At 53.7% G+C, this 17,779-nt stretch overlaps 1 protein-coding gene across 3 annotated transcripts; it reads right to left on the reverse strand.

The window, feature by feature from the left end:
- Positions 1–43: 43 nt before the first annotated feature.
- On the reverse strand, positions 44–12,959 carry STAT6 (signal transducer and activator of transcription 6). Of its 3 annotated transcripts, XM_002916003.4 has the most exons (22): positions 12,728–12,958; positions 9,968–10,107; positions 9,423–9,561; positions 9,049–9,132; positions 8,475–8,613; positions 8,298–8,350; positions 7,942–8,090; positions 7,216–7,347; positions 6,903–7,091; positions 6,485–6,572; positions 6,223–6,345; positions 5,552–5,644; positions 4,986–5,192; positions 3,692–3,786; positions 3,460–3,596; positions 2,986–3,132; positions 2,704–2,767; positions 2,489–2,599; positions 2,227–2,310; positions 1,152–1,217; positions 932–1,060; positions 44–841 (listed from the first exon to the last, which is right to left on the reverse strand). In XM_002916003.4, exons 2-22 carry the CDS (start codon positions 10,081–10,083, stop codon positions 652–654), a joined length of 2,535 nt encoding a protein of 844 aa, XP_002916049.1. In that variant the 5' UTR covers positions 10,084–10,107; positions 12,728–12,958; the 3' UTR covers positions 44–651. The 3 variants fall into 3 exon arrangements, with proteins under 3 accessions (XP_002916049.1, XP_034499509.1, XP_034499510.1); XM_034643618.1 differs by lacking the exon at positions 2,227–2,310 and having other exon boundaries at positions 12,728–12,959; XM_034643619.1 differs by lacking the exons at positions 9,423–9,561; positions 12,728–12,958 and having other exon boundaries at positions 9,968–10,106.
- Between the last annotated feature and the right edge of the window lie 4,820 nt (positions 12,960–17,779).

Below are 17,779 nucleotides of genomic sequence, written 5' to 3' on the forward strand. Positions count from 1 at the left end.
CACATAACCAAGAGCCTCCATCCGACGGACAGGAATTTGGGGCTGTTTGAGATTTGTTTTTTAATCTGGGCATAACCCACATCAGTCACCCAAGTGTACAGATTCGCCCCCTCCTCCCACGCAGGGTCTCCTGAACTGCTCCATGCCCTCCAGGGCTGGGACCCAAGCCCAACCCTCAGTCCCCAACCTCTTGTACGAGTGTGTGCACGTGTCTGAGTGTTTCTACATGTGTGTCCTGGGCTGTGGCTCGAGGTGGGCAGAGAAGTCCTCCGTGCCCTAACCTGTGCTCTTGCCCAGCCCCCTTCCTACTCAGCCCCACCTTCTAGGGAGAGCTCTGTGTGTGTGTGTGTGTGTGTGTGTGTGTGTGTGCGCGCGCTGCGTGTGCAGGCGTGTTGGGGCGTGTCTCACTTTGAAGCCTGAATTTCCCTTCCAGCATTGGAAGGGGGAGACGGGTGTGGGGCAGGAGGAAAGGAGAGGATAGGCTCCACCCACTGTGCATTTTCCTGGCAGTCTTTCCCTCCTGACCAGGGAGTAGGTGGGGATAGGAGGACACTCTCCCCATCTGCTGCTTGCCAGGAGCATGGGCAGGTGTCCAGAGCAGGTCCGTGGGGGTAGAAGAGTGGTCTTGCTGGGCTTCCCTTCCAGCTGGGATCACCAACTAGGATTGGCCCTTAGGTCCAGGTGGGACATTGAGATCCCAGGCTGCCCATAGTGGGAGGGCTGCAAGAGGGGCTGGGTGCCCAAGGACCCTCCCCCTGATTCCCCTTGCCCCTCCAGGAGAAGCTTGGTGAGGTCCTGTTCAGTAGGAGGCAGCAAGGGTGGGAACATGTCTTCACCGACCCTGCAAGGAGGAAGGGGAGAAGCAGTAGGATAGGTACGGCACCCACTCCTCCAGCCCCCACCCAGCCAACACCCCCAGGCTGCCACTCACCAGGTGCCCTGAGGGAATCCTCCCACCGACTGGTTCATGCAGCTGTCTTCTGCCATGGTCACATCTGAGCAGAGCAGGGGCTCAGGAGTGGACACGGCATGCTCCTGAGATGGGCATGGGAGCAGGCCCCTGCCAAGACCAGAAAAGTTAGTAAGATGGGGGTGGGATAAGGCTGGGAATGAATGGGGAGCATGGGATCAAGAGGGCTGCTGTCACTCACTGAGGGTGAGGTTGGTCAAAGGGCAGGTTGATCTGGTTCAGGTTGGGGGGCATCTGCAGGTGAGATCTGGAAACAGGAAGGAGGGCACAGTCAGAGAAAGGAAGGCTAGATAAGGGCCCAGTGTTGCAAAGTCAAGGTCACTGAATGAGGAAAGAATTTCCAGCTCCTTTCCTGACTGCATAGTCTCGGGTAAGCTGTGGGTTCAGTCTTCTCATCTGTAAAATGTGTACGTGTTGGGGATTGGGCTGGGGGAGGAGAGAAGGGCTGAATTAGCTAATCTCTTTATTTATTTGGGAGGGGGAGGAGCAGAGAGAGGAGAGGAGAGAAGCAGACTCCCCGCTAAGTGCAGAGGATGACAATACAATGGCGGGGGTGGGGTGGGGGGAAGCTTGATCCCAGGACCCCTGAGATCATGACCCTGAGATCATGACCTGAGCTGAAACCAAGTGGCGGATGCTTAACCGACTGAGCCACCCAGGCGCCCCTGAATTAGCTAATTTCTAACGTTTCTCTGGACTGTGGTGGTTCTAAGCCCCCAGTTCCCACCCTACCTCACCTCCCAGGAGGGGAGATGTTGTGCCTTGTCTAACAGTTAGTAAGCACCTGCAGTTATTATAATAAGACTGTTACTTGGGGAAGAAAAATGTCTAGGCCACTTCAAGGCCAAAACAGATGAATAAATAAAAATCCAGGCAGCAGATAAATGACTGGATTTCAAGGGCAGGAGAGGTAATATTAATTCTTAACATAGCTCTTGCTATGAGCTTTACAGGTATTACTAACTCAATTAACCTTCACAATAATGCCCTGAGGAAGGTATTATTAGTATTATTATCAACATTCCCCATTTTACAGATGAGGCACCTGAATGAAGCAACTTGCCCAAAGTCAGTGAGTGGTGGAGCTGGCATTTGAACGTGGCTAAGTCAGGATCTTAAGCACTAATCTCAATGGAGTGGACAGAAGAGACAAAGAGCAGGAACTTTTGCTGCCCCTTTCTCACAGTGGAGCCTCTCCTAACAAATGCGAATGCCCATCCCCCTTGCAGGTGGGTATCCTTGTCCCTTCCACTTACTCTGGGAAGGCTGTCAACGTGTCTTCCCGGGAGAGGGCTTGGTACGAGGGGATGGAGTGAGAGTGTGGTGGGTACACCTGGGACCTGGAGAAAGAAAGCAGACCCCCCTGAGGCCAGCCCTTCTCCTGGACACCCCCACCTTCTGCCTCAAGATGGGGAATCGCTCTCAAGGAAAGGGAAATTCTCTACTTCAGCCCCAGCTGCCCGTGCTAAACACCTGTCTGCACAGATCACTCCCATTCCTGTCTCTCAAGCTCCTTACACCATATCTGGGCTGAGCTGCATGTTCATGGAGGAATCAGCGGCCATTCCAAGATCGTAAGCGGGCACCATGGTAGGCATTTGGGGCTCCAGGGTAGGAAGTGGCTGGTCCCTGGAGGAGGGAAGGAGGTCTGCGTGACTGACCAAGGGCTGATGCCACCACTTCTTCCAGCAGGTAGTACCAGGCCCGCCCACTGTCCACAGCACCACACCCACCTTTCCACAGTCATCTTGATGGTAGCTGGGACATAACCCCTGCCGTCCTTACCCATCTGTTCAGCTGTTGTGGGGGAGGAAAGGAGAGCCATGAAGTGCCCCAGGATTGAGGAGGAAGGGATGTGCAAAAGGTGGGCATCTCCGATGAGCAAATAGGAGAAATGGGGCTTCGAAAATGGAGAGATAAGTCAGGGATGACATACAGTGTGTGGGGAGAGGGGCAACTGGGAGTATGGAAGAGATGGGCAAAGGAAGGGTTCAAAACTGCGAGCTCCAGCTCACGCTTGTAGTGGCTCCGGAAAGCTTCATCCTTGGGTTTCTTGGGGTAGAGGTTTTTGAGCTGAGCAAGGTCCCGGATTCGGTCTCCCAGTGAACGAATGGATAGGTCTTTGGCAGAGAATGGCTGGATGTTCTCTATCTGTGGAGAGCCTACAAGAGGAATGAGACCCTGAGTCCCTGCTGTCCAGACATTCTCCCCCCCCATCCAGCCCCACCACAGGACCCGCTCTCAATCTACCAAGGCGAAGGGGAGAGGAGTGAGGGTGGGAGTCTTGAGGGAGGGAGACCCACCAGTCTCCATTCCCACAGAGCTCACAATGAGAAGGTAGATTTCAGAAGGGAGGAGAGAAGTTGGACCTAAGGAAGAACTTCCTGAAGATCGGGCTTGGCATCAAGGAAGGCCAAGACATTTCCTTCCCAGAAGAAACCCCAGAGGGCACAGGCACAGAAACAGAGGACTGGCTGGGGTGACCTCACCATCCTGGCCCCGGATGACATGGGCAATGGTGATGCCCCCAATCTCTGAGTCGCTGAAGCGAAGGAGGAATGTTCCATCAGGCTCGTTGAGAAGAAGGCTAGTGACGTACTGTTTGCTGATGAAGCCAATGATCAGCCTGGCCAGGATGAAGGAGAGGATGGGGGTAGGGGCACTGGCTGTGGAGAAGGAGCTAGGGGTACAACTGCTCAGGCCACTGGGGCAGGGACTCACCGATCCGACCAGTAGCTCCGGAGACAGCGCTTGGTGAGGTCCAGGACACCATCAAACCACTGCCAAAAGGTGAAGCCACGACCCAGCAGGATCTCCTGGGGAGTAAGGGAGAGCTAGTGTGAACACAGGAGGGCCAGAGCTAGGGCCTGGTTAGGACAGGCACCACACAACAGAGTCACAGGGCTGAAGGACCAAACTGGATCTGAGATCTCATCAATGACAATGGCCAATCCTCACATTTACCACGTGCCAGGCAGTATTCCAAGCCCTTTCCATAAATGAACTTATCTGATCTTTGCAAGTTTATGGAAGTAGGTCCTATAATTATCCCATTTTACAGATGAAGAAATGAAAGCCCAGAAAGGTCAAGTAACTTGCCCAGGTCTACACAGCTGGTGAGAGGCAGAGCTGGGATATAGCCCAGGAAGTCCAGGCCAGGGTCCCTCATAACAACTGTGCTCCACCCATCCTTCATTAGGCCTGGTGGAAGTGGAGTGCAGAGAAGGTAGCTTGCCAGGTGCGAGTGTCCTGCTCCCTTTGCTAACACATCCTTTGGTCATGTAGACTTTTCTTTCTTTTTTGCTAAGAGAGCAATACATGACTGCGTTTACCCAGCTGGTCATCAACCAAAACACCCAGATCTTTTCCCCCATTCTTGTAACAGATCCAGCTCTGAGCCACCTCATTTTGGGGGCAGTGAAGTATGGTAGCTAAGAGCAAGAAATATGGGGTTCTATCCCAGCCTCACCTGCTATGAGGCGTTGGGCAAACTACTTAACCCCTCTGAGCATCACGTTCCTCACCCGTAAAATGGGGATAAAGATAGTAGCTACCTCAAAGGGATGTTGGGAGGGGTCAGCAGATAACACACAAAGCGCTAAACATAGTGCCTGGTAAGGTGTCAGCGAATGGTAGCTGGTATTACTGTGTGCGTCCCTGTGGGATTTCATCTTGGTTTTTGCAGAAGGAACTATTTTCCCAATGGGTCAAAGTCATTTTGAATCAGAGCTGTGTTTACACACAATCTGGATGAGTCATGCAAGTCACTGGTAAAGAGGGAGGACAGAGGGCCCCCAGTCCAAAACCTGAGGGATGCCAGAGAATGTACTCTCTGGGCTTACCCACCCGGCTGAAGGGTTTTCCTGCCTGGGCTGTGACAGAGGCCTCCCTGATCGCCATGATGGGCCATTGTGAAGACCCCAGCGGTCAGTGTCTGGACAAAGCTTGGGAAGGCCCTGAGTGCCTCAAGGATGAAGAGCTAAGGGGTGGGAGGCCCAAAAAGCAGGGGAATGACCTTGTTGAACTGTGACCAGGACACAGAACGGTGCTGGAAGGCCTCCATGCTGAGGCTGTTGTCATTGAAGATCTTCTGGGCTAGGAAGAGGAAGTGCTCTGGGAGTAACCCCCGATTGGTCCCCACTTCAGCCATGAACTTGAGGTTGAGAGTTTCACACATCTTCTCCCAGGGCACCCGCTCAGCTACCACAAAGGGCACTCGGTCCTGGGGTGAAGCGGGAAGGACAGGGCATTTCAGGCTATCATCCTCATTCTTCCTCAGGAGGGGCCTTCATCCTTCCCACCTCCCCAGTGCTGCCCTTCCCAGGCATTATTCCCGTGAGTTTGCTCACAAAGATGGTGCTTTTCCAAAAATAGTTTAGGGTGCTACAACGTGGTAGCTGCTAAGAGTGGCATGAAAAGAGGTCAGAAGTATAAAAGCGCAAGGTTAGAGAGTATGATGAAAGAAGGAGTTATGGCCGGTCCCATTTGAACGTGTCTGCCCCCGGCTTCCCCCCACATTAGAGCCCACCTTGCCCCTGTTCCTCCTTCCTCTCTCCACTGCCACTCCTGGTCATTCCTTACCATCTCAGAGAAGGCATTATCCCACAAGATGGTGGCTTTGGCATTGTTGTCCTGGTTGCCGTGGACAATGACCACCAGCGGCAGAGACAGGGCCTGGCCGGGGGGAGAAGAGGGGATCTTCTTACTGGAGCAAGGGGTTTCCTCAGGGGGCTGGCTCTGAGAATGCAGGGAAGCTATTGGATTCACACTACGTAGTTAAAAGCTCCCGGTGTATTATCAAATGCTTTCTGAAGCTCGATTAAGGCCTAACTGTAGAGAAGTGGTTATGAGTCAGTGCTTTAGAGTCAGACCTCTGGGTTTCAAATGCCAGCTGCAACACGTTGTAGCTGTGTGACCTGGGCAAATTCCTCAATGTCTCTGTGTCTCAATGGACTCATATGTAAAATGGGGCTAATAATGGTACTTACCTCATAACGTTATTGTGAAAATTCTGTGTGTGTTTAAAACAGTGCCCTGGTCTACACGAAACGTGTAAGAAATGCTAGTCGCCACCACAGCATGATTCCCGGGCATGTGCACTCTTGCTCTTCCCACCCTCACCCTGCCCCCAGTGCACATGAACCCCACACGTGCGGGCATGGAGCTACACGAGGAGTGAGGACCCAGGGCCCCAGCACATGGTGCGGAGGGGAGCCGGGGCCCTAGCGCGGGTAGCCTGGGGCTCAGTTCACCTGGAGCTGGATGGGGAGTTTGTTAGGGCCGAGCGTGAAGCTGGTGGAGAAGAGCACCGCACACTTCTCCTCGGTGACAGACTCGGTGCCCTTCCGCTCACAGCGCTTGATTTTCTTCAGAAGCTGCAGGGTGGGGGGAGAGGGGGGAGAGCAGGGGTGAGGATAGAGACGGTCTCTCCTGGCTTCCCAACACCCTCTCCAAGACAGTCGCTGGGTCTGAGGACCCCTGCTCCACTCTTCACCACGGCCCCCGAGCCCTCACCAGGTTCTTGAACAGGGCAGAGCAGCAGTTGGCAGGAATGCTGTTCTCCAGTGCCACAGTGTTGTTGATGATTTCCCCAGTGCTTTCTCTGCCAGGGGAGGTCGGAGACTGAGTGGATGCATCCCAGCAGGGCCCGGGGTGGGGAGGAGCTTGAGTCCATGGGTGAATGGCATGGATGACCGGCCCCAAATCTCCATCTCCCTGTTTGGATTCTCAAGGAGGGTCCCTATCTTGGCCAAATCATGATTCCCCACCCCATTCCGGCCCTGATGGGTCCCTGCCCTTCCTCTGCCGTGACCGTTGAGGGCCCACACACCCCACGGCCTTCCCTCCTCGTCACCTTGCTCTTTGAGGTGCCAGCCACCCAGGCTCCCCTGGCCTCCACCAAACCAACAGGCCTTTGCCAGCCCCAGCTTACGCTCCAGCCCCAGGCCCCTGGGGCATGCTCAGCTCCCTTGCTTGCTTCTCAGTCACCATGTCGGCCCTGACCAGCGGAGGCTTGGCTGGGGCCCCCAGGAACCGTAGGCCCAGTAAGAATCGAACCCCAGCCTGGAACTTGGTCTGAGTCTTCAGAACTTGCGGGGGCTGCTTCTCCACCAGGAAAGAGCTGGGAGGAGCGAAGACACAGGGGAGTTAGTGGCTGGGTCCCTCCTGGTACCCTTCCCACAGCTCTGACCCTCTTCCTTCCTCAGGGTCTGCTCTAGGCCAGGCTGAGGGCTTAGGGGGCATACCTAGTGACGAGGGTTCTCAGGACTTCATCCAGCCGGCTAATCAGCACTGCCCGCGCCTTCGGCTCAAGCTCCCCACCAGCTGCCCCCACCTCCTGCTGCAGCTGGGAATAAATGTCCACCAGGCTCTCACACCTGGGGCCAGGACAGTGGTCAGCGGACACAGAATTCAGGCTGCCTGCTCCTGCCCCAACACTCTACCCCTAAACCCAGAAAGAATGCAGGATAGTATGTGTGGAGGGGTGGGGTGCGCAGTGGGTGTGGCTGCAAGGCACCTGGGCTGACAGGGCTGTGGGACCTGCCTCGACTCTGGGTGTGAGGTTCCTTCTCTGTGCCTGGACCCCGGTGGAAACCCAGCTGCCTCTTCCCCAGGACTCTGGGACCCAGGTCAGCTGCCAGCACATCGGGTAATTTTGCGTAAATTCAAAGGTGCCTCCGCCCAACAGACCAAATAGGAAAAGGCTTCCCATTCCTCTGGGCAAGGGGCTTGAAGAGAAAAATATGGGCCCCCAGGTGAGCTCCCGCTTGAACTCCCCTCCACCGGGCGCACTTGTACAGGACGCGGCCTGACGACAGTGTGCACAGCCCTGCCGGAATCGGCTCCTATGAGTCTCGGCCCATGCCAAGGCCTGCTTGCCTGGTTTTTCTCTCACACCTGTGGGTCCTCTAGCAGGGACAGCAGACACCCAACCCCAGCCCGCCCTCCTAGCCCATCAGTCTTGCCCCAACCTCTCCTGTAGTGGTGCCAGGCTCTCCTCAAAGGGTGCGCCATTCCCTGCCAGCTGCTGCTGCCGTTTCCAAATCTGGATCCTCTTCAGCACCAGGGCCTGGGCAGCCTCCAGCTCCCCCACAGTCTCCTGCAGCAACGTGGCCAGGGCCTGCGGGCAGGGGAGGTCTGAGCCAGGGCCACCCTCTCTCCTCCCCCAGGACCTGAGGGCAGGCCTCTCTTTCTCACCTCTCAGGCCTTCCCCTTCCCCACTGCAGCGTGTGTCCCTCTGAGGCATAATCTCTGTCCCTCCACAGAGTTTCGATCCCTCCAGGACTGTACTTTGACTTCAAACTCCACCTCCCAATCCATCACTTACCTCACTTGGCCCAGTTCCATTGGCAGGAGCATCTATCAAGTTGTGCAGAGACACTGAGAGTGAGGGCAGAAATGAGGGGTACAGATCAATTTGAGGTTCGGTCAGGGGTGAAGTCCAAGAGGGCATCACTCCCACCCACTCCCCAGAACCCTCTTAGTGCCAGACCCACACTCCCACCTTGGCCAGCCTCAGCTCCCGGCTGCAGGGCCTCTCGGAGAAGGCGAGTTTCCCCAACCCGATGCTGCAGCCTCTGCAGGGCTGTGTTAAACTTCAGTTCCTCCTGCTTCCAGTGGAAGGGCATTGGGAGGTGGCGAAACTGCACGGGAGGGACAGACGCCAAGAGGTGAGATACTCCGTCCATCCCTCTATATCAGGCTTCCACTCCCTAAAGGGGTGCCTGATGCCGTGCTCTGCCAAAAGGAAACAAACTACTTCCCTTGTTTGGCTCCCCTTCTGCTTTGAAGGTTCTCCTGACCTTTTGGAATCTCCCAGGGATAAGACCTCTCTCTTGGCAGAATCAGCTTCTTACCCCTTGCTCCCTCCTCCCGAGGCCTCACTACGCTCAGTCCCTCATTTTGAAGCTTCCCTGAGCTTGGCTTGGGGGCCACTCTGACCCCAGGAATCTCCTTTGGTCATCCTGGGCCTAAAACATTGAGCCTCTCCTGACGTTCAAATTCCTTCTAGTTTCTCATGGCTCAGGCTAAAGTCCCAGGAAGTTGAGTTGGGGTGGGAGGTGGAGTATTAACAATACCTGTTCCATAACAGCTTTTTTCTCCCCTTGAAGTATTTGTCTAAAAGTGGCCACCAGCTTCAGGGGGTCCCTTTGATATATGCTCTAGAGAAATAGAAGAGTGGCAGACTGGGTTAGCCTGTTCTCTCACCCATGTTGTTCTCCCCCTCCAATCCACGCCAGCCCGCTCTATTCATAAGCACACTGAAAGGCAGCACAACCGTAGACTCCAAAAGTTTTCATGCATTTGCATGCTTTTAAAACCTAATTTGCATGCTAGCTAACAGCTAACTACAGGAACGCCAATTTGCTCCAGCATCCAAACAATTTCTTCTGGTGTTCAAGGATCATCCCAGCTCCACTCCAGCCTAGTCCGTTCCCCCCCTTGTCCCCACCTCCAGGGTGCTGATGTGTTGCAAGATGGCGCTCCCCTCCCCCTGCTTTCCAGCCGAAGCCTGAAGGCGCTGGACGGTGGCGGAAAGGAGGGCACTAGCCATGTTGCAGCAGAAGGTGTCTGAGCCGACCAGGAACTCCCTGTGGGAAGATCGGGATGGGGTGGCCTCGGGTCAGGGTTTCTTCAGCTCTACTGACCTTCCACCCCTCAGCAAACAGCTCAGTGGCTCCTTCCCAGTCCTAGTCTCCATTCAGGCCCTGTACAGCCTCATCCATGTGCCCTTTGTTTCCAATTTTCCAGCTGCTATGGGGTGTGCCCTTGCCCCAGTCCTGACCTCCTTCCTCTTTGGCTGGGGCTCCTCAGGGGGTGGGGGACTCCATGTGTCAACGTGCAAAATCTGGTTGGTGTGCCACAGACTCCCCGCTAGGCCACCACACAGGGAATAACGCAGCCCGAGTCCCAAAACAGGACAGAGAAAATCTAATGAGAGGGCAGGTGGGTGGGGGAGGACCTGGAGGAGACCAGCATAGGGCAGCTAGGACTCACCAGGGCTGGTTCTCGAGCCAGTCACTCAGGAGATGCCGCAGGTGTTGGGGAAAGTCGACATAGAGCCGCTGCAGTTTTTCCGGAGGCATCTTGGAGACCAGACCCCACAGAGACATGATCTGGGGTATGGAGGGTGCCTTCTGGAAAGGGACAAGGCCACTCTGAGAGGCACCCAAGAAAGTTGGCTTATGTTCTGGGGGCAGCCAGCAACCTCCTATAGACCCCAGATCCCAGAGACCATCCCCACCACCACTCGCAGCCATACCACCTCAAACTGGGGACATCTTTGGTCAATGCCTGAGACAAGGTAATCCCTTCAGTTGTAGACAAAGGCGGTGATGGGGTAGGAAGAGCTGAGCTGCAGCCAGAGGGCCGGGAGACAGGGGAGGTGGGCAGAGTACAGAAAGCTCTCTGAGAGAAGGCAGAGGACTCGGGTTGCAGCACTGAGCTGGCTCTGGTTCTGTGGGCAAGGAACCTCCCCACTGTGAGCCTTGATCTTCTCATCTCATAAAATATGAGGCTTGGATACGTGCAGAACTTTCCAAAAATTTCTAAAGTAGTAGACAATTTTAGTTTTTAATCTGTGGAATCCCAATTATATGAAAGGTATAAAATTGGAGTTTCTCTGTTGAAAGCAAGTGTGGTAGGCCTGGAATCCTACTGCTTGTACTTCCCTCTCCCTACCTCCTGACCCCAAAGGTGTCACTAGAGACACCCCTCAAAATCTCAGGGTTCCATGAGGTAACTTGAAAACTACCAGGCTGGATGATGAAGAAGAGGATGGCGGAGCGGTAACAGCTTCCATTTACTGAGCACCTACTATGTCTGAGGCATTACGTGAAGCTCATTATCTCATTAGAGCTTTGCAATGATTTTTAAAATATGGAACTATGCCCTTTCATAGATGAAGAAACTGAGTCTAAAGGAGACTGTCTAACTAGCCAAGGACACTGAGTGAGTTTGGAAATTGGGGATTTGATTCCAAGGGGTAACCAACACGGTGTTGTGAGGGCCCCTTCCACATCCAGATCCCGTCATCCTAAGAGGAAGGGCTGTGGGAGGAGAGTTGAAGAAGTGAGGTGGAGATGGAGGAAAGGGGAAAGCAGAGAGAACTTGGGGAGCAGGTGGGAGAGACTGGAGAGAAAGTAGGGTTAGTAAGCCTGGAGTGAAGAGCCTAGAAGCTGGGAAGAGGAAGCTAGAGGCTGGGCTAGAGGCCAAGGGCAAAGGAGAAAAGAGGGAGAGAGGAAAGGAGGAGATGGAAGAAGTAGGGGAGACGGTTGCATCCCCATTTCTGGGTGGGCTGCAGGGTTGGGAGGGTCAACCAGTGTTTTCCCAGGGGTCTCTCAGCCCTGCTTCCCATAATGCCCCTCTCCTAGACATGAGAGAGGATGGCGATGGAAACTCCCTCAGTCTCCCCCAGCCCAGTAACCCCAAGCCCTCCTGTTGGGCTTTTAGCCACTGCCCTCTCCCCAGACTCCCAAAGGGAGAGAACAGAGGGGCCCCTTCTCTGGAGACTCTTGCTCCCAAACCCTCTTGCTCCCCACCACCCAGCAGCTTCTATCTCCTGTAGCTGTTTTCTCCGAAAGGCAGACTCCTCCCTCCTGCTCAGGGTCTTCCAATAGGCCTTTCTCTACCACCACCCTGGAGTGGGGCACCTATTGCTCTGTGTTTCAAATTCAAGGGAGGACTCCATTCCTCTCTTCTCTCTTCCTCTCCTGTTTCTCATGGTGCTCAGACCTTTGACCCTCTATCCCTACCCAACTGGAGACAGGTAATCCTTAAGCAGAAGGCGGACACCCCCCTTCCTCTATAAACCCTTGTTGAGTGACCAGCCTCCCGGCAAGGCCCCAGCTTCCAACCTCCTCCCCTACTCCATCCCCAGAGCTCAGGAGGCCCCCCGACAACCAAGCTGAGCCTGCCCGGACTGCGGCACCTGAAGCTTTAAGCCCCCCAGACGACCTGCGGGGGGGAGGAGCCACGGCGCGAGGGGGCGGGGCCAGCGTTCCCCAACACTTCCCAACCGGGAAGGCAGGCCCGGACGTCCACCGGCCTCCTCAGCCTGCTTCGTGGCCTAAACCGGATCACCTCTGTCCCTCCGTTCTCGAGCCCTCTGACCGCGGGACCACAGGATCAAAAGTCAAAAGAGCTTCTCTGAGTTGCCCAATATGTGTATGTGGCTGTGGGGGCGGGGAGGTGGAGCCAGTTCAGCACGAGGAGGGTTAACTCTGCGCCGCACCGGGAAATCTCGGCGTCTACAGCAGCCAAGCGTGGAGCACTTTTGAGGGGGAAATTCCCGCTTCTCTGGGGCACCATGAGGTCTACATCTGGGGCTCGCTCACCCCCCAGCCACACCCTTGAACAACAACCTTTATGGGGGGACAGGGTAGGGGCTTGTCAATGACCCACCTCCCCCTGGCGTCAACCTTCTAGGGAGGGGCAGCTACCTCCCCTCCCCCCAGTACCTCCTTGCCCTCCTTTCCGTGCCTTTACTTGCCGCTGGAGGTGCGGGGGCGGGGGTGTGGAAAAAGTGACCCACGTGGGGAGGTGGGAGTGCGGGGCCTTACCCATACCAGATTCCTCTGCGAATTCCAAACTGTCCAAACCCGGGACCACCAGCTCCCAACACCAACTGAAACAATTTCCCGGCGACCATACACCCCGCCCAGGGGAGGGTCCCGAGAGGACCCCCGCTAATCCACCCCCCCAACACACACTCAAAGTCAGAGCTCCCCCTCCCCCTTCTCGGAGGCATCCCCTCACCTTGGCAACCCCTCTGCTGTCTTCTCCCTCTCTCAGCGGGCACTGCCAGGCCCCATGGGTCTGTAGCTCTGTCCAGCGAGTTCAGGGCTGGCCCTGCTGGCACCCCCCCTCCCCCACCACCACCAAAAAGAACACACACACACACACACACACACACACACACACACACACACAACCTCTCCCGTCCTTCCTCCTCAGTGTAAGCACTGGCTGCCCCAGCCCGCTGTTTCCGGCTTCTCCGTCTAACCAGGTCCCTCCCTGGAGCTCTGACGACACAGAGAAGAGAAAGTGGGCTGGAGGAGGAAGAGGAAGAAAGTGGGGTGAGCGTGTGTGCCTCCTGTGCCAAGTGGGGGAGCATGGGGTTGAGGGAGCCAGGATTGGGGCTCCCGACCCTGGGGCCAGACTAGAGGGGAGCCCAATCCCCACTTAACTCTGTCCGCTCAAAAGCAATCAGCTTTTCTCCAGAAAGTCACCTAATACCAAGCAGAGACCTGCGGCTCCAAACTGCCTCTCCCATACTCAAACTTTTGCAGGGGCCCGCGGTTTGGGCTCAGGAGGAACTGGGCACCCCCGGGCCTCTGGAAAAGAAAATCCCTCTGGGCTCTGCGCTCCCTCCAGTGGAGGACCCTGAAAAGCATCCAGGGAGCTCGATGCTGTCTGGAACTCCTAGGTCCTCCTCCCTTCTTGGCGGGGTGCGCCTTAGAGGTCGCGTGACCACTGATGGGAGGGAGTGGGGGAGGGGACCCCAGAGCTGAGAATTCTGGAAGACTCCAGAAGGAGTCTCTTGCACTGAAAACGATCTCGGCCCCCTCCTCCTACTCTTCAGACAATTGTGGGAGCCAACACAACCTGGAGTTGCTGCCTGCAGATTCCCAAGGGACAAGTTTGCCTAGGAATGTGCTGTGCAGCCTTGGTAAAGTTCCTGTTTCTGTGGTAAACACTGAGACACACCCAGAAACAAACACATACATGTACAACTTCCCTGGCCATAAGACCACACACACACACACGCACACACAAACACACGCGCTTACACATGTGCGGGCGGGCTCACAGGCATGGCAGCCCTCAGAGCCACAAGCAGTCACAATGAGACACAAACTCACAAACACAAGGCTTGCTCAGTTTCTGAGTCATCGTCATAACTAGTGGATGGTTTTTGCAGCTTTTGCGGGCGGAGGAGCTGAAGGAGGCCAAGGGGCCTAGAGAGGCCTCTACATCCCCCAACCTGAGAGACAAGGTGTATAAGAAGGGTGGTCTCTAAGGGGTGGTGGGAGATGGGAAGAGGTTTCTACTCCCCTCTTCTCTCTCCAAACAGGGCTGGGCTGAGGGGACAAAGCTAGGCCTATGCTGCCCCCTGGTGCTTGAACTGGTTCCTGGACCCCAGCTCCTCCCCTGCCCTCCCCATGCGGATGGGCATGTGTGTGCAAGAGCGCACGTGTGCATGGGCGCCCCAGCCAGGCATTGGAGGGTAGCAGCTAAGAACTGGGACTCTGGAAACAATCTGCTTGGGTTCAAATCCTGCCAACGCTGCTAACTGCGCAACTCTGAGCAAGTTACTTTTTGTGTTTCGGTTTGTCATCTGTAAAATGGAGCAAATAATGGTCTTAACTCGTAAGGATGTGGGAGTGAGGTACGATAATATATGTACAGGCTTAGAACAATGCCTGGCACACAGTAAATGTTAGGCATTATTTTTATGGGCCAGAATAAGCCAGGTGTGAGGAAGGCAGGACTTCCATCCTACATAGGAGACCTCCGGTTTGGGGGCAATAAATGTGCCACAAAGACGAGATATCGGAGGTATGTGTGTTTGTGTGTCTGGAAGGCAGTGAACTGAAGAGGCGGTTGAGCAAGGGTGGAGATGGCAGGTAGGGAATCTGTCCATGGGTTTGTATAACCAGCAATGCTGGGACTGCAATATATGCACAGAGGTGCTCAAGACACATGTTCCCAGGTGCCCACTCTGGCTGCAGACATCCACAGACAGTGGTTGAATTCATAAGGGTCTCAGATGGTCCAAGTTCCCCCGAATTTTGGCAAGAGAAGGGGAGGATTGAATGTAGTCTCTCTCTTTGTTTTTTTTTTTTAATTTTATTTATTTATTTGACAGAAAGAGAGACACAGCAAGAGAGGGAACACAAGCAGGGGGAGCAGCAGAGGGAGAAGCAGGCTTCCCGCCAAGCAGGGAGCCCAATGCGGGGCTCGATCCCGGGACCCTAGGATCACAACCCTAGCTGAAGGCAGATGCTTAACGACTGAGCTACCCAGGCACCCCATGTAGTCTCTAACTTTGGCTCCTTTTCCAGGGTAAAAAGGTGAGGAGCGAGGACTGATTGGAAAACAATATATATTGCCATCCTCTCTGATTGCACCAATGGGGATACTGCGGTGTCATGGAAAGAACCCAGAATTAATTAAGGACCCAGAATTGATTAATTAATTAATGTATTATTATTATTATTTTTAGGACCCAGAATTTAGAGGCAAATCTGGCTTGGATCTGGTTCCACGTAGAAGCTTTGTGGCTGTGTGTCAACCCCTCAAATGGAGAGAACAGTTTAGCAAACTTAAGGAGGCACTCATCTTCAGGTTGTGCAATCATAGGGTCAGCCAGGCTTTTAGTAATGACACCTTCCCTTGTGCGACCCTGCGAGTGAGGGCCTTGCTTGCCTCACCCTCCTCCGGGCCCTGCCATCTCACCAAAGGGTCATAAAGATTACATGAAAGAAAGCATAGGAAAAAAGAAATCTGTAGTCTGTAAAGGGCAGTTTGTAAGGCAACAGTGAGTCACAAAATCAGTTGGAAGAGGGTTTGAGTTGCCTAGGGCTGCCATAACAAAGCGCCACAAGTTGGGTTGGCTTAAATGACAGAAATTTATTGTCTTACAGTTCGGGAGGCTAGAAGCCCCAGATCAAGGTGTTGGCAAGGTTGGGCCCTGCAGAGAGCTGTGAGGGAAAATCTGTTCTACGTATCATTCCTTGGCTTGTAGATGGCTATCTTCAGGTTCACGTGGTGTTCTCCCTATGTTGGAGCCTATCTCCAAATTTCCCCCTTTCATAAGGACACCAGTCATATTGACTTCGGGCCCACCCTTAATGACCTCATTTTAACTTGATTACCTCTGTAAAGTCCCTATCCCCAAATAAGGTTACATTCTGATGTACTGAGTGAACCTCAAGTGAATATGAATTTTTGAGAGACATATGAATTCAACATATGAAAATATAAATTAAAAAAAATTTAGGGGCACCTGGGTAGCTCAGTTGGTTAAACATCTGACTTTTGGTTTGGCTCAGGTCATGATTTCAGGGTCCTGAGATCGTGCCCCACATCCCATTTAGCTGAGCTAAATGTTTTACAATCACTCTCTCATATAAGGACTACACTTAGTTATGGATTGATGGCAGGAGCTCAGTACATTTCACAGACAAGATGAGTGGGTGCCATGTTCAGGAGCACTGGATAGTGTCCTGGGATTTGTGGAGGATTGAGGGATAGAAGGAAAGGTCACAGAAGAAGTATGGGAAGCTGCTGTAGGCCCCTAGCCAGCTCGGTCTCCCAGGCCTTTGCCGTTCTCCCCCAAATTTTTATCCACCTTGATACCAACTCAACACTTAGATTAGATGAAACGGAGGCCATAAATTGGAAACTCCCCCAGTTTCCTTCTCCCAGCCAACACATATATTCAGCAGCACCTGCCCCTTTCCTGTAGGCTCAGAGGAAAGAGAACCTCTGTCCCTGCCTGGCCTGAGGTCTGTTTCTCCGTCTGAGGGACCCCTCCCTCTGCTTCCCTCTGCTTCCTCAGGCACTGTTCCATTCATTGTACCCTCGACCCTGCAAATCTCCAACCTCTCATTCTCTGATCATTACAGCTCTTTACTCTCAGCGTATAAACATGTTCAAATCCCCCCATCTTTAAAAAAGTAAAATCAAACTGGTAACAAACATATAAAACCAATCTCCCAGAATATATGTTAACAAAAATTTGTTGGGTGTCTGTTCTCGGTTTCTTACAGCTGACAGGGGAAGTCAGATTAGTTAGCAAAAAGTGATATTATAGGATAATCAGGGCTGTGAGTCCACTGAATCACAGAGTGCCATGTGGGCCCATAGGAGGCATCTAAACTAGGTAGGAGATGGGGGAGATCAGGAAGGGCTTCCTAGGAGCACCTGGGTGGCTCAGTCATTAAGCATCTGCCTTCGGCTCAGGGAGTGATCCCAGCGTTCTGGGATCGAGCCCCACATCAGGCTCCTCCACTGGGAGCCTGCTTCTTCCTCTCCCACTCCCCCTGCTGTGTTCCCTCTCTCGCTGGCTGTCTCCTCTGTCAAATAAATAAATAAAATCTTAAAAAAAAAAAAAAAAAAAAGGAAGGGCTTCCTAGAAGAGGCGATGCCTGAACTAAATCTTGAAAGAAAAATAGATGTTATTCTGGCAAAGAACAAAAGGAGAGTTAAACCAGGAAGAGGATCTAGCATGTGCAAAAGTATGGATACTGGGGGAGTACGGTATCTTCTGGAAGTGGGTGGTACTTGGCAACGGGAAGCATTAGAAAATTGAGACAGGTGAGTAATATGATGCAGTTTAGCAGAAAGATCACTCTCACTGCAGTGTAGAGGATGGATTTAAAGTGTAAGTCTGAAGCCTCGAGAACAGTTCCGAAGGTTCATGGTAATGGAGAAAGAGACCATTTCGTGGAGGAGCAGAAGTGAAGCATTGTGGAATCAAGGCTGGTTGGGAAGAGAAGTAAAGACATGAGGAACTGGTGGGTAAGGAAAGAATAGAGTCAAGGAACTGGAAGTCTCAGCAGACCTAAAGACCAGCCTTCCTGGGAGCAAAGGAGAAAAGGGCTGAAGGGCTGGAATGTTGTAGTTGGAGACAAGGGGATAAGATTTCAGTCCTGCTTTCCTGGGAGGACGTGGTTTAGGTCGTGGCTCTGGGAGTGAGGGGCTATGGCAACATGACAGTGAGTCACTGGAGTTGGGGAGCCAAGGAACCAAGAGGCCAGAGGGCTGGCTAGACCACCTGCATGGGTAGTGAAGCCATCTGGG

This window comes from Ailuropoda melanoleuca, chromosome 15 (genome assembly GCF_002007445.2).
Source record: "Ailuropoda melanoleuca isolate Jingjing chromosome 15, ASM200744v2, whole genome shotgun sequence".
Lineage (NCBI taxonomy): Eukaryota > Metazoa > Chordata > Mammalia > Carnivora > Ursidae > Ailuropoda > Ailuropoda melanoleuca.

Bases quoted from the DNA above. Each gene is read 5' to 3' on its own strand.
- STAT6 (XM_002916003.4), bottom strand. From the start codon at position 10,083: ATGTCTCTGTGGGGTCTGGTCTCCAAGATGCCTCCGGAAAAACTGCAG. The intron at 5,645-6,222 runs GTGAACTGAGCC...CCCCCCGGCCAG, and splicing joins AACTCCCCATCCAGCTCCAG to GCCCTGTCTCTGCCGCTGGT. The intron at 3,133-3,459 runs GTGAGGTCACCC...TTCCTCTTGTAG, and splicing joins TGTCATCCGGGGCCAGGATG to GCTCTCCACAGATAGAGAAC.